This window comes from Enoplosus armatus, chromosome 16 (assembly GCF_043641665.1).
Source record: "Enoplosus armatus isolate fEnoArm2 chromosome 16, fEnoArm2.hap1, whole genome shotgun sequence".
NCBI lineage: Eukaryota > Metazoa > Chordata > Actinopteri > Centrarchiformes > Enoplosidae > Enoplosus > Enoplosus armatus.
Genome location: NC_092195.1, coordinates 9092371 through 9108065, shown reverse-complemented (window position 1 = coordinate 9108065; position 15695 = coordinate 9092371). Strand labels below are relative to the sequence as shown.

General features: G+C 41.1%; 1 protein-coding gene across 2 annotated transcripts in view; it reads left to right on the top strand.

Annotated features, from left to right (window-relative positions):
• The first annotated feature begins 779 nt into the window (after positions 1–779).
• vps50 (VPS50 EARP/GARPII complex subunit) overlaps positions 780–15695 on the top strand; it is a 95598-nt gene continuing 80682 nt past the window's right edge. For both annotated transcript variants that reach the window (XM_070921429.1, XM_070921428.1), the window contains exons 1-4: positions 780–812; positions 1295–1363; positions 10178–10300; positions 11244–11315. In XM_070921429.1, coding sequence (XP_070777530.1) covers positions 780–812; positions 1295–1363; positions 10178–10300; positions 11244–11315 — 297 coding nt within the window. The remainder of the gene's footprint in view (positions 813–1294; positions 1364–10177; positions 10301–11243; positions 11316–15695) is intronic.

The following is a 15695-nucleotide window of genomic DNA, read 5'->3' as shown; positions in this document are numbered from 1 at the left end:
TTATCATATGTTTTCAAAAATGTATGTAAGGACAGTAATTGACTAAATGTATATAGTTATATTCAACTACTGGCTATAAATATAGAAAATCACATACAGCTATGTAATGAAATAAATCAAGACATTTTGACTTGTCATAGTAGGCCAGGTGTTGCTGATACCATTAATGATCCATTCTATTCAAGTGTCCCGGTAAGCCATGACAGTGTGACAGGGTCCCGGCGTGCACAATACCAGGACCCTGAAACGTAAGCAGCAAAATAGAATTTAGCCATTATTCATTTTATTGTGTACACCTGTGCTTTTCCTACTGTGACATGTCAAAATGTCTCACCTGACATTTACAGGTGAATGACAGAACAGAGAAGTAGAGTGGTATTTTTCAGGGACGCAAAATAACCATTGCTGTCTCTTAGTCTACTCTATTTCTGTGGTGTTAAATTACTACCATCCAGTGGTGTAAGACAGCAATAGAATGTATCACAATGTTAATGATGTACACCACTTTTGAATAGATATTTTTAAATTATTATTCAGAACAACATACATTTTGAATTTCATCCAAATATTATTTTGTTTTTATGGGACTCTGGAAAAGCATGCCTCTTAATAAAAACTACATTTCCCAGGATTGGAGTCTTCCGGTTCTAACCGTGCCAGTCACGTGACGGTTGACAACTATGGCTCCCCTCTCGTAGTGATGGAGGCGTATTGTTGACAACGAAACAAAACTGTAACTTTATTCATTCCTTTGCCCGCTGACACGAGTTGGATTTAGGATGCAGAAGATCAAGTCTCTCATGGCCCGGCAGGTGAGCAAAGCAGGTCTGCAGAAAATGAGCTGCTGGCCGTTTGTCTCTGACAGCTGCAGGTTAGCTAGCATGACAGCTAGCTAAGCTAACTGGCTAATTTGACAGCTCATCGTGTGGCTCATGAAAGGGCACATTCAGCCCGAACACCAGCAGCTTTTTCTTTTTAACGACTTAATCACAGCTACGAGCTATTAACCCCACACGAAGAAAACACACGCGTATGGGCAGTTATACCCACGCCCCAGTTGTAAGAGTTTACCATTAGACAAGCACAACAACAGGGCTCGACACTGGAAACTGGGCGGTTGGGGAAGTTCTCAGTTTGCACAGCAGTAATGTAAGACTCATGAGTTCGTCAGTGGACACAACAGAGCATATCGCTTTCAGAAATCTGTCCGCTGGTCCCACTTTTTTGCTGTATGCACAGCTTAACGTTACTTGACTTGTTGGGTCTAACTTAACAGTGAGTCTTATTTTGACAGGGCCTGAAAAGCCCCCAAGAAAGCATGGCAGACCTCAGTCCTGTGGAGAACCTGAGGATCCCGAGCAAGGTAAACTTTTGTTGTTGTGATTGATGATTTGGGCTACATATTATATGAAAAGCAACCTCTCTCATCCTAAGAAAAGTTGACTATATTTCACCACAGCTAATGATGGGTTCAAGTAGTTAACAGTAGATAACTAACTATATTAAACTGTTTTCATTGTGTAGTAAGGTCTGAGTAGTTGAATGCCTCCTGTCACAGATTTTTTGTTGTTGTCCTGCTTTTCTTTCATTCTTTTCAACACACAGTGAAAATCAAGAAAATCTGCACATTTATAAATGTGCTTTTGAACTGCCATCTTATTCGCTGCACTTTTGTTGTGTATGAAGTAACTATTTTGAGCAACTTGACAATGCAGATAATTTAAAGAAGCCGAGTCCAATCAAACTCAGAAGCAGTTATAATCATAGTAGTGATGCAACAACAATGTGTCAGGATGGTTTTAGATCTGAACCAGACTTATTAATTATTAATTAATTAATTATTAATTTATGTGTCGGACTGAGCTTTGTCAACCATGCATTGTTTTACATTTTGAGCTGCTTCCTGTAAATAACATTAGTTACATCTCGCCTACTGGGTTTTCTAGACAGTAGTGTAAAGAGACTGAAGGCTTCCATTTATATCACTTAAGGATACACACTTCACATCAATCTTAACAGCAGGAGTGTGAAATATAGTCTGTTGTAATAGTGTTTTAGCATTTTGGCGGGGCAGCGTTTTGAAAATGCAATCAGTCATGCTTAGTTGCAGGAAGAATTTGTCATTATCCACTTGTACAAATTCAATTTGTCAAGAACAGATAGAGCGAAGAGTAGAGTGGCTCTATATAATGCATAGTCACTTACTTACTTACACATCAATGCACTGCTAGTTACTGGCTTTGACTTTGCCTTGTAGTGCTGACCTTCTACTAATGTGGCTGGGTACAATTTGGAAGGTGACCAACTCTATGTATTCACAGTGCAGGGTGATATCTGCCAGGTTGATTCAACCAGACATTTAATTTCTCTCCTAAAGACTTGGCCTTTAACGGTTGACATTGTTTTGATTGCCACCCTAGTTTGGCTTTAATGTGAGTATGTGAATATTTGCTGCCTAGGTTGAAAAATACTGCAAAAGATAAGACTAAAAGGAAGCGCTTTTCTGTCAATTCATCCATGAGAGTTACAAAAAATGAAGCTGAGAAAAAAACATCTTCCAATCTGTTTGTTGCAAAAGTCGGGTTGCCAAAAAGAAAAGAAAAAGACAGAGCAGTGTGTGATAAAGACAGGCTGTCTCTTTTGAAGGGCTCATACACAATCACTTTTGTCAAAGATAGGGCTTGTGCTTGGAGTTCTTGACACAATCAACAGCAAATACAGGCTCATGATGGATAACAAAGATATGATTTAATATTCTAATAATTTGAGATCATTGTATCATATTGGTGTAATGCTTTGTAGACAATATTACAGGTCTTTTGCTGGACCTGTTGTTGCAGAAAACCACCCAATGACACAGATCACGCTCAGATAAGATAAGCAGGCATTTATTCACCTGGTGTAACTACAGCCTGAATGAAAGCAGAGGGGCGTGTCTCAAGAAAGATTTGTTTCTTTTCGTAGGATGCATGTCTCCCCCTCCCCCAGCTTTGGGAGTGGTATCAGGTGATGTGGCCAAACTGGATATGCAGACCTCAAACACCCTGGTTTAAGGCCTGAAATATTCACCATTGTTCATGCTGGAATCATGGTCCCAAGAATCACTGTAGATCTTATTACTTTTAACTTATAAACACCTGCTATGTTTGGGTTATGTGATATGAGGCAGCATAGTATAGGTGTACAGAAAAATTAGTAAGAGTGAGAGTATGGATGTGAGGGGTCTGGATTATATGCATATATCAGCCTATTGCTCTCTGTCACCGATGAATTACGTCTCCTGTGTGTACTGCAAACACCTGCCTTTTGTGTGTTCAGCCAAAACACAGGGCTTATTATTTGATGATGTAATGCATTGACTTTATTTACTTTGCTGCTGGACCTTTCAGGAAGATGACACAAGATCCACACAGGCCAGGTTTTGTATACACCGAACCCTGTGGTTCTTTTTGATATATATGATATATCAATATGCCACTGTGGGGAACGCTGCATTACTTAACCCGCTGCTCTGTGTAGGAGAGTGAGACCAAGGTGCTCGACTGTATGCGTAAATTATTATGATACTTAATCTGAGCCATTTGTGTGTTTCCAACCATTTAAGCGATGATCCACATAATTTATCATCCTGCGGGAGTTGACAGCAACATCTGGCTCACTGTAGGGGGAGGACTGATGAGAGGGATGATTGATAAATTACGCTGTCGAGTCACTATTTGGACATGACTTGAAGGTTTGATGGTTTTTGAGTTATAAGCTGGCAAAACATAGATACGTGGACAGGAGGAGTAACTGTAATAGACAAATGTAGACCTGAAACAATCGATTTGTTGATCAAAAGAAAATGAATCCTCAACAATTTTAATAAACGAGTGATCATTTAAGTCGTTTATCAAGGAAAAAATCTTAATATTTGCTGCGCCAAGCTTCCCAAATGTTACAATGAACTGCTCTTCTCCTTTTTATATGGTTTTAAATATCTTTGGGTTTTGGACTCAAATCAATTTCGCAATGTCACCCTTGTCTCTGGAAACTTTGTAATGGGCATTATTCCCTATTTTCTGACTTTTCAAAAAAATACATATTAATCAATGATGAAAATAATTGTTAGTTGCAGCCACAAGAGATGTTATGTGCTGAGTAAAGCACACGGATTCAAACAGAAAACAAACAGTGAAGCTATCTAGCTGCAATAAGCCACATGAACATGCATTGAGCTTTAAATGAGCATCACAACTGTTCTCTGGTGGTTTTCAAAATCCTTTTGGAAAAAGTAAGAAAATCCCTGAATTTCTAAAGTCGTACTGTAGTAGACAGAAAGACGTACTCTGAACTTGTACTCAGCACTGAAGTTATAAATAACTGTAGGAATATGATATCTCACTGTGACTGATGACAAACGAGTCTACTAGTCTTTTATCCTCCTAAGCCCTTGTGACTAGGACTAGAACTAAAGATTTAATTTCATATTTATTAATCTGCAGATTATTTTCTCAGTTCATTCTTTGGCCTATAAAATGTGCCCGAGGTGACGTCTTCAAAATGTCTTGTTTTGTCGGCCAAAACCTACGTTCAACTTACTTACTTAAAGCAGCAAGTATTCACATTTGAGAAGCTCATTTCCTGAAAAGTTGTTTCAGCGATTAATCGATTATGGGCTAATTGATTGATACCTCACTTGGTTTGCTGTAGTCATTAACAGGAAGTGGTGATTTATATTTCCTGCAGCTTTTGCTCAGTTCCACATGATACCTTGCACCTTTTGAAATAGTTTAGTTTGTGCTGTGTTGTTAAGACATCTGTCCAATCTTTTAGTAGTCATTTTAATACATCTACCTGTTTGGGTGATCAAAGAAGTGAATGAACTTTATATGACTTGTACACATGTGTAATATGGTTTCTATTATGTAGTGTTACTCTACATAGCTGCTGGAGAGCGACATTTGGTTCCTTTCACAGAGGTCAGGGGAAACCATTCTGTCAAAGAAAATCGGATCCCCCTCGTTCACCTGCTGCTGTGTAGCTAATGCAAATGTACAAATGTGCATGTTAATCTGGACAATGAGCCAAGGACTTGGATTTAATAAAAGTTTGACCTTAGTCAAGACTTCCAAGAGATATGATCTCAAAGATTATGATAAAACTGAGGTCTAACTCTGTCAAACTTTGGGGGAATGATAGAAAGTAATTTTCACGTCATGTGTCAAACAAAAGATAATTTTCACCAAAACCCTTAAATAAACCACAAATTTGGCAGATTAAAAAAAAAGTATTTTTAAATTACTCCAAGCTATTTATTTTTTTATCACTTTGATTTTTTTGTTCCTTTTGTTAATCTCTTGGTTTCTGAGATGGTATGAGCTGCTTTGTGGATTCACATTAAAAACAAACAAACCTTTTCTCCTTCAAAGCTGTCGTCCCTCTGCGAGTCAGTTTCATGCATTTTCTTTGTAGGTGCTGTGATACTTTATATCTTTTAACCTCTTCAACCCTGTGGAGCCTTTGATGGTTTACAATCTCATATTGTGTGGTAAAGAAGTGCTCGAATCAACAAGACTTTAAATTCTAGATGTAGAATATGTTATACTGACTTCCAGTGAACTCTATATAAACTGAGGCACATGAAGTTTTCCAACTTGTGACGCTGCCACAAGAATGGCTTCTTGGACCTGATAATTTCACAAATATAGCCGAAGTAGAGCTGAAACAATTAGTTGATTAATCGGGTAGTTTCAGTCATTTTTCAAACAGAAATGTTAAGCATTTGCTTGTTCCAGCTTCTCAAATGTGAGGATTTACTGCTTTTCTTTGTTTACATCATTGTAAATTGGATATGTCTTGGTTTAGTGAAGCTCTGGAACAAGCTGGTACATAATATCTGTGTGATGCTGAACAATGTTTTATTTAACTTTAATGTTGTTGAGGGAAATGTTGGGAACAGTAGGTTTTTCCCGGAGGCTTCAGTTTCCCTGAGGCAAACAGTGGTTCTCTTGTAACCCTGCTGTTAGTGCTCGAGGTACATGCAGTTTCCATCTCCCACCAGCAGGGGTCACCCTCAGTTAACTCAGAATTAAAGGACTCTGTTCACCCCAAAAAAACATTAATCTTCACAGGCACAGTGCATCGCCTGCTTAATATTGCATTATTTCCAAGAATGTTAGGATGAATATGATTGGCTGAGTACCTCCAGTGTGTAGCCAATATGTTTTTTTTTTTTTTTAAGACGGGGACTGGGGCTAAAGCTGTGAGGAGGGCATGTCTGCTAACCTGTCATTAGTTCACACAGGCTATCTTGAGGGAGAACACAGCTCACTTTGACAGTTCACATATGTTCTGGCCTTAGGTGACCCACTCAGGTTTATTTCTGACATAAGCTGTTGTCTAATTAAGCTTCCAAGGGCCTGATTGTGCACTTGTATAATAAAAGAACTGCATGACACCAAAGATGCAGAGGTACAGAGATCCTGTGCTTTTGGCTCAGTGATAGACAGCGGAGAATAAAGGAAGAATAATCACACACTTCCAAGTAAAAATTCAATCGTATTACCTGTTAACCCAGCAGCTGACAGCAGTGTTGCTGCCTGGATATTGCTGCTGGCTGTGATTGTGTCCTAATGTCCCAGAAGACAACTGTGTTAAACCCTTGTTTAGGAGCAGATGAGGATATACAGGGAGGTTAGGCTCGCATAAATATTCAACGCTGATTCCAATATGGAGGTTTTGATTTGTTCATTGAATGAATGATTCCATAGTGGAAATAATTGGCCCTTCTCTCGGTCTCCTCACCCCGCTGTCTTTCTCTCCTAATGTCTCGCAGGATTTTCCACAAACCTCCTATTGTTGATTCAGTCTCCTGTTTTGTCAGGGCCCCGTGTCGTTGAGCACCCTTTTTGTTCTGTGCTTGATTTTCCCACATTCAATCAGCACTCCAGACGAATATCCACTTTGATTCTTTGATACCGCTTGTTAAACGTCCCACACTTTGGATGCAAATAGATTTCTAATTTCCGCAATGAGATGAGGATTTCATTAATTTTGTGGAGGAGGGGATGAACGTTGGTTTGTTTCTCCCTCGTCCTTCAAAGTGAAATTTGATCAAAGCCTCGCCGCGGCTGATGTTGGGCTTCACACGTGTGGCACAGGGGTTTGTTTTGTGCCCATGCAGCCGCTGGGAAGGGAGGGAATTATTTAACCCGAGGTAGCCTCTCAATGAGTCATTCATTTAAAGATGTTTAGAGTTGTTCTCGTCGCTGCAGGTGGGAGACTGAGGCAGCGAGAGAGGGAAAAGAGAGAGTGACACAGGGGAGGTGAATTGATCTCACCGTACCGGAGTGGCCTCACAGGAGAGACACATCATTGTCTTTTGTTTCGCTCCCTTTTCTGTCTTTTTCTTTTTCCAACTTTCGCTACCAATGAGTCATCCGCCTCATTCTCCCCCCCTCCCCTTTCCGTTTTCCCTCTCATTTGAACTGATATCCCACCTACCCCTTTTGACGGCAGAGCGTGATCTCCTACCTCCACCCCTCCTTTCCAATCTCACGCACACACCCACACATTTCCCCCAGGGCTCCTGCTCACTCCTTTTTACCTCATTCAAACATGGAAACACACACACACACACACACACACATACACACCTGCCCGAAGGTCTGTGCACGCGCACACACACACACACACACACACACACACACACACACGCACGCACAGACACACATTTTAATCACTTATTTCCGTCCTCCCAATTGCCTTGTAGGAAATGTATATATGGTGTAAATAAAAGGGGTTCTGTTTGTGTAAATGAATTAAATGAGGCTATATTTGACTGCGGTTGTTAAAATTTCTCACAGCAGCCTTGCCTCGTATAAACGTCACTCAGCAAGACACACTCTCACCCACAGAAGCAGATTCAGTTACACGGGTGGCACACTTCATCGCCTTGCTGCACGCTTCTTGCTGATAGTCGCTGTGAAAATATTTGTGGTTAGGCAGGTGTGTAACAAGGTTTTCTCGATCAGTGTCTGCTATCTCATGAAGTCTATATGAGATGATGTGTGCAGATCTTTGATAGAGATTTATATATACTTTTAGTTAACAGAGTATGGATGCATATAGGGGCGTATAGATTGCATTTATCCCATAATTCCACATCCACCCTGGTTCACCTATTTCCCAAGCCTGCGGTCTATTTTTAGTGCCATTGTGCTTTAATTTGCTGATGCCTCAACGTATTGATCCCACACAAACAACTTGTTAGACTCAGCATTACCTTAAATGAAGGATTTCCACTCAGGGCATTAAGTGAAAAGACTTAGCATGAGATGTTTTCTTTGTATGGGATGTAATGTAATATTTTGCTATATTTAGGATTTAGGAGTCTAGAGATGGCAATGATGATTGGTTGGCTGGTTGGTCTGGACTAAAATATCTCAACTGTTGAAAGGATTGTCATGAAATATGGTACAGACCTGCACGTCCCCCTGAGGATGAATCCTAATGACTGGTGATCCTCCACCATGAGGCTGACATTTGTGGTTTTGAGTAAAATGCCTGAACAGTTGTTGGCTATATTGCAATGACATTTGGTACACACATTAGATCTAGCACCCTCAGCTTGAATTGTAATAACTTTCATGATCCCCCGACTTTTCATCTTCATCTTGACATCAGGTCAAAATTTCAATTTGTCCAATAGTTTGGTTTTTGAATACCTGCAAAACAAATCACATCCCCACTAACCCTCAGCGGTACTTTCTGTTTAGTTCTAATGAGCAAATGTTAGCATGCTAACATGCTAAACTAAGATGGTGAACATGGTAAAAAATTATACTTGCTTGATATGGGCATGTTTGCATTGTCATTTTGAGCATGTCTGCATTCTGACTGTAGCAGTTAGCTCAAAGCACCGCTGTGTTTAAGTACAGCCTCACAGAGCTGCTAGTATGACTGTAGACTCTATAATATAATATAATATAATGAGCAGAGTCGCACAACGGCCATTTTTGCATTTATACTGTGGGATTGTTAGCAGAAGGTAGTAAATGAATGGTAAATGATCTCACTTATATAGCGCCTTTCAACCTTCACGGTTCCCAAAGCGCTTTACAGCTAAGTCTCATTCACCCATTCACTCACACATTCACACACCGATGGCGACCGAGCTGCCATGCAAGGTGCTGGTCTCCATCGGGAGCAGATTAGGGTTCAGTGTCTTGCTCAAGGACACTTCGACATGACAGAGGCAGCCGGGGATCGAACCCCCAACCCGCCCCAACCAGCTTTACCTCCCGTGCGACAGCGCTAACCACTGCTCCACCATGCCGCCCGATGACAAGTGTACATGCCATGGACTTTTTTTTACTATATAGTAAATTGGCAGTGATTTTGGACACAGCCTTAGTCAGAGCCTCTACTTTAATTTATTGTTCAGCAACTTTTCTTTAAACTGCTAACTGTGAGTCATTAGTTATTGACCTGTGACTATATCTCAGCTCATTAAGAATGTGGGTTTAAAACCCTTCATCTAAAAGACTCACTGCACAGCAATAAGCCTCGGTGAATGCACCGCATGTTAATCAATCGGGCTCTGATGTTTCTCAGAGATGGTCTGAAGGGGAATCTCCGTTGTATTTTTTTGGTCATTCCTTTCTTCTTGTCTTTCCTCTCAAGGCTGCCTGCCATCCCCAGTGACAGCTGTCCGACGAAACAAGCTGCAATCCTCTCCCAAACTCATGTTTTCATCTTCACGTTTTTCCCACTGCGCACCTCCTCTTACCCTCTCCTTGCCTTTTGTTCTCTACCTCATTTTTATTCTGCCCTCACTTCACTTTGTCCTTCACCCTTACCCTTGCCCTTAAACTCCTCTGAACCTCTTGGTCCTCTAATCCTGTCGCTCCTCCCTTTATTCTTCTTTCCCCTGGCATCTTTCCTCCTTTTACCCCCCGTATTACCCTATTTGTGTCTTTCTCTGTTTTGATGTATTTTTCTTGACGTTTTTTATTAGACATTTTGTTTGTTGTTTTTATTACTTGGCAAATTATCTAATTCTTTGTTTTGAGCCTTTTCTATTAGTGTGCCAGTGTGGCTGGAACTTTCTAAAGTGCTCCCTTCAAGGACACATTTTAATCCTCTCTCTCTTTGTTGCTGTCTGTCTCTCTCGGTCTGTCTTGCCCTCTCTCAGGAGGAGTTGCGGGAGCTAAGGGAGCAGCCCATCGACCCCCAGGCGGAGCAGGAGATCATCGAGAGCATCGAGGAGGTCTACTTCTCTAACGACTCCTTCGACATGGTGCAGCATGAACTGGAGGTCAGACGCTCTCTGTATGAATGCGTTATTGACTGAATGAGCACCACTCACTGGTGATGACAAGAAACTTCCTTCTAAGTTCCCACGCCCCTACCCCCCATGAAATAATAACTCCATCAAGCCTACCACGTTTCATTAATTCTGATAATGGCAATATTGCATGTGTGTGTGAATAAATGTGGTTTCCTGTGCTTTGAACCTCCCCTGACTGGCAGAGTTAAAGGTCTTTCTCACCTGAGCTGCTGTCTCTTACACTTCTGCTGAGCCGAATGCGTACCATTGACGTCGGGATTGATGGATTGCACCCACTCAACAGAGGAAGGGTGTGAAATCTCATTAGATTTATCTTGGTATTGCTACACCATCTGAAATGAGACTCTCAGTCAAGGGGAAAGTAATTACCTATCATCCTTTGGGCCATGGATTTGTAATATCTTCTTTCCCTTGCAGAGTTTGTTTGCTGTTTAATAAATAACGTCCTCTACCTTCTTGACTAATCTGACTTATGATCTGGCAAAGTGTATTTATTGAGCAAATTCTTTTTGTTTTTTTTGAAAGAAGGGAGAGCTGCAGCTATCTTCAGTCGCACCACTTAAACCAGCTTAAGTTCTTTGAAATGCCTAGTGAGATATCTTTGAAAAATTAAGATGCTCAGGAGTGAAGATTAGCTCTCTCAAGATGAATGAAATCCCCGCTATGGCCCTGAGAGCCAGAATTTGGATACTGCTGTGAATATCTTTCTGTCTGACACACACCTTGCAGCGACTTTTACTACGCTGAACTGGAGACATGTTTGGAAGCAGCATGCAGCTGTATGGAAGTGAGAAGGGCTCACAGGCTGTTTGCGGATGTGTCTGCAAAAGTCTTGTGTTCTTTCATCTGTGTAGGAGGATGTATTGTAAACAAACAATGAGGCTGTATGTTTGTATCTGTGTGATTATAGAAACTCCCACCTGAGCTGAACCTGCAAGAGCTGGAGGAGTACAGAGACAAGCTGAAGAGACAACAGGCAGCAGTGAGTATCTCTCTCTCTCTCTCTCTCTCTCTCTTTCTCACTCTCACACTCTCACGCACCCACACGCACCCACATGCACGCACACACACATACACACACACACACGCACACACACACACACACACACACACACAATATGGTGTCAGACCCGGCCAGGGTATTTTATGGTCAAAAATGCAAAATAAGTTTTTATTTGAATCATTAAGTTCATTCTTGACCTTGGAAAAAGTTGTTTGACAAAATACATCCAAATTCAAGGTTCACGCATGTTTTTCCAGGGTCTTCATTTCCATGGAGGGTGTTCAGCCATGTAGATGGATCTGTTGACATGTGAGCTCAGTAGCTGTTTATTGTATCTACTGCACTTTTAGGACTTCTCGTTTGTGTTCTTGACATCTGTTTGAAAGCTTCTGAAAATGCTAATCTTGAGTTGGGCGTGTTGTCATTTTATAAAGACTGATTTCTGTTTGTCTTGGACATCCCTTCCCCTGTTTTTACAGCTACTCCTCTACTACTATAGAGTTATAGAAATAGTTTGTAGAGTTCCTTAAGGTACAGCACCTTTTTTATTTTTTATTCAATAAGAAATCAGCACTTACAGGCCCTTTCAAGAACCAGCTGTGCACCAGTGGCAAGCTCAGATCCTAATAGTTATTCATTTCAAAAGTCTTACTATTTCACTGGGAGCAGCGTCGTCACAAAGCTAGATGAAAACATGAGGTTCAAAGTTCATTCTTGACCTTGGAAACAGCTGTAGACAAAACAATCTCAACCTCAAGGTCCGTTTAGTAGCTTTTCTGGATGAAATGAAAGTAAACAAAAGTGCTCAAAACCACGCTGGGGTACACTGCAGGCATACGGTATGAAACACAAATACATCTGAAAAATAATACTCCAAAAGCCTGTTTGCTCCATTATTTCATAGAAACAATTTGCACCCCGAATATCCTGTCTGCCTTCCTGCCAACTTCTTGTGTCCCACCCCAGTCAACAGCGGCATGTTGAGTGTGTGTGAGGCTACACAGGAACATTAACACCATGATTCTTTTTGTTAATTGGCATCTTTGTGGTCTTTTTAAGCCAAAAAGGACTGATTCTGACCTTCACCCAGTATGTAGTTTGTATCTGGACTCTGATGGCAGACTCTTGTGACGTCAGTGACTGTGTTTTCTTCCTGCAGCCACAGCAGGACCATTTCCATAGTGGCCGTCACTCTGAGGTCAGTCAGGTACTCGCAGTTTCAGACTGGAGGAGCTGGCCTGTCAACAAATTCTATTCATAGAAACACGTGGGAGGCCAGCTCTTTCCCCCTCTGCACCCTCAATCACCACAGTCCTGTGCGGATTTCACCCACTTTCCCTCTTTCCTGACAAGCTTCTGTACTTTTGCACACCTGTTTGTCTCCCTCAACTCACATCTATTCCTTCCACGCTGTCTCTTATCCTTCTTTTTCATACATGCCGCTCGTCCCATCTTTTGACGTTTTTGGCAGTTGCCCACAGGGCTGTCTGTTTAGTTGAGAGGATGCTCCAGACTTTGTGGCCTGTGGCATGGTGAGACCTACAAGTTATTAAAGCCTAAGAGTACACAAACATAATCTCACACATTCCCTCTCTCTCTCTGGCTGTGAGCCTGCAGGCACGTCGTTGGAATAGCCATGGTAATTGGCCCAGTGTCCTGTCAGGTAGAAAATCCACAGCTATGTTTCACAGAAAGCTCATCAATGCAAGCCTGCAATACTGTGTCTATATGAGCAAACCGTCTACCTGTCTGCCTCAATGACCTGCAGTTTTTGTAAAATATCTTTAGTATGTAGCCCTTTTGATTTGTTTATATACATTTTTCAAGCTAAATATTCTGGTCTTTCTTTCTGCCCATCATCATCTTGCAGTCCTCTACAATTGCAGTTGTACATGTTGAAATCCACAGGTCTATTACCATGAGGGAGCTGAGAAAGAGAGTGTAGTATACACAAATAGAGTACACATGCAACAGCTGGAACTGTACATACGTGAGGAGAAAGACCAAAAAAACAAAACAAAATGAAAAATGTACAAAAATGTGTTTTTATATGTGTTTTTACACTTTCTCTCAAGACGTCTTGCCATCCCATTGATGTTATTCATCAAAATGTCAGTCAGACATTTTCAGAATAATTACCAGGAGATGGAGATTACGCCTGTTGCCTTTTATGAATAATGGTTTTCTTTTTTTCTGCAGTCTGTATTTTTAATAAATACTGTAACTACCACTCCCATCCCGCTAGACACAGTAGATGGATATTTGGTATTGGCAAACATGGAGCCTCCTGCCATGTACATGTCCCATACCTGGTAATGTTGACCCTTTTTACTGGTAAAATAAGTTTGTTCAAAATATTTGTTGCTTTATAACAAAACAACAACACTGTTGCCATAACCGGAGAATGTGTGATTGATTTTGTGCTTTGATTTGGTTCAATATGGAATTTTTGAGGCTTAATTTCTGGTAAAAAAAATCAATCTAATCTTATGCATCGCAAATGAGATCCAGGAGAAAGTTCGAAATATGCTAGCAGAACACGGCTGTTGAATTCGTATATATATTTTTTTTTTTCAGAATTCTTTTGAAAGATGTTTTGCAGTACATTGATACACATTTTTTGAAATGCCTTTATTGTATTGTGAAGTCATACGTGTGGATGATTGTGTACGTGACGTGGTTCACCAAAGTGGTGCCGATCTCCTGCTGCCACTGATGGAAAGACTGTCTCTACAGGTGGGCTATTTATATGTGTGCATTTATGGACACATACTGACTCCCCTACTCATGCGCACACACACACATACACACGCACACACGCGCATTCGAGCCTGCAGAGGCACGTAGTCGTCAGTGTGTGAAAAAAGCACAGCCCTCTGAAGAAGGGATAATGGTGCTTTGGGTTTCTCGTGTGATAGCCTTTCCTCCTGGCAGATGATGTGGAAGGTCTCCGCACATTTTATCTTTGACACCATTAGTTAAGCTGTAAAGCAGCTCGACATAGTTTTGTGTGTGTGTGTGTGTGTGTGTGTGTGTGTGTGTGTGTCCTCTGTTTGCCACTCTTTCTTTACTCCTGCTTTGAGGAGGCGTGTATGAGCGGATGTGCTGACGCTCCTGAGTCATCTGCTGTAGGGTAGAACAGACTTTCTGCGGTATTGGAGAAAAGAACAACTGCCCCGTTTTTCTGCCCCAGTGTCTAAACTTAATTGGCACGTTTCAGGGCCTTTATGTGCAGTGAGACTTCAGCTCATATGAAAAATGTCAGGGTCCAGAGACACAGTTTGGTTTTGTGTTGTTGCCATAATTACCTTGAAAACACACAAACACTAGAAAGCCTAATTATAAATAAACCCTAAAATGTCCCTAAAGATGTGAGCGCCAACAGAATATAGGAAAGTCATATACACATGCACAGTGCGTAATGCCTTTGCAGGGACAACTCATGAGCAGTATCACAACATTTTGCGTTACATTTCTCATCCACCTCAAAGTGACTTTCTTGACAGGAATGTAGGCTGCAGAGATGTCGGAGTAGGCAATGTTAATAACGTGGATGAACATATTCAATTTTTAATGAAACTTGAAAGCTAGAGATGACTATCCCTCCTGCAGCAATAATGAATTTTCTCCCACTGCTCAGTTTTTTTAAAAAGTTAGTAATGCTTATGCAACCTTTGCCTAAACCCAGCCTGGCTGCCAAAGTTCTCCCTGTGTTCAAATCAGGCTGCAACCATGTCCTGCTGTGCAGAGGAAGTTTCAGGTGGTGCATGCGTGACAGAAAATAGAGCACGAGAGATCGCATCATTGCATGAAAACGAGACAGACACACACACACACACACACACACACAAAGCTTCAAAGCACCCCAGCACCCTATTTAGAAGTCAGTCTGACAGAATATGACACTACATAAGAGTCGCTGTACCTTTTGAAATACATTTTCCAAGTGTTACTTTCATTTGGCAATTTGGGTTTTGTTTTTCCTGCATCACAAACAAAATGACCTCTCTTTTCAAGTGAAGGAGCAGTGCATTAGACCACAGCTTCAAAGTGAGTTGGGGCTTTATTGCTCTGTGTTACCAGTGGAGACACTCACTGTTGAGTTTACTCTGTCTCGCTCCTTAGCTCTCTTAATCAGGAAGACTGACCTTCACTGTTACTTAGCTGCTGATACTTTTTCACTGCTACCACCTCTAATTAGTGCTAGCTAATTTAGTTCTAATTGCCTCATACATCTCAGTAAACACTTGCAAGAAGTAGCAAACATGCTCTTATTCAGACACATTTATTATAGACATATATACACTATCTATGGTGTACAGCCTTCTTGCTAATGAGCGAATGCTTGATGAACTGTCC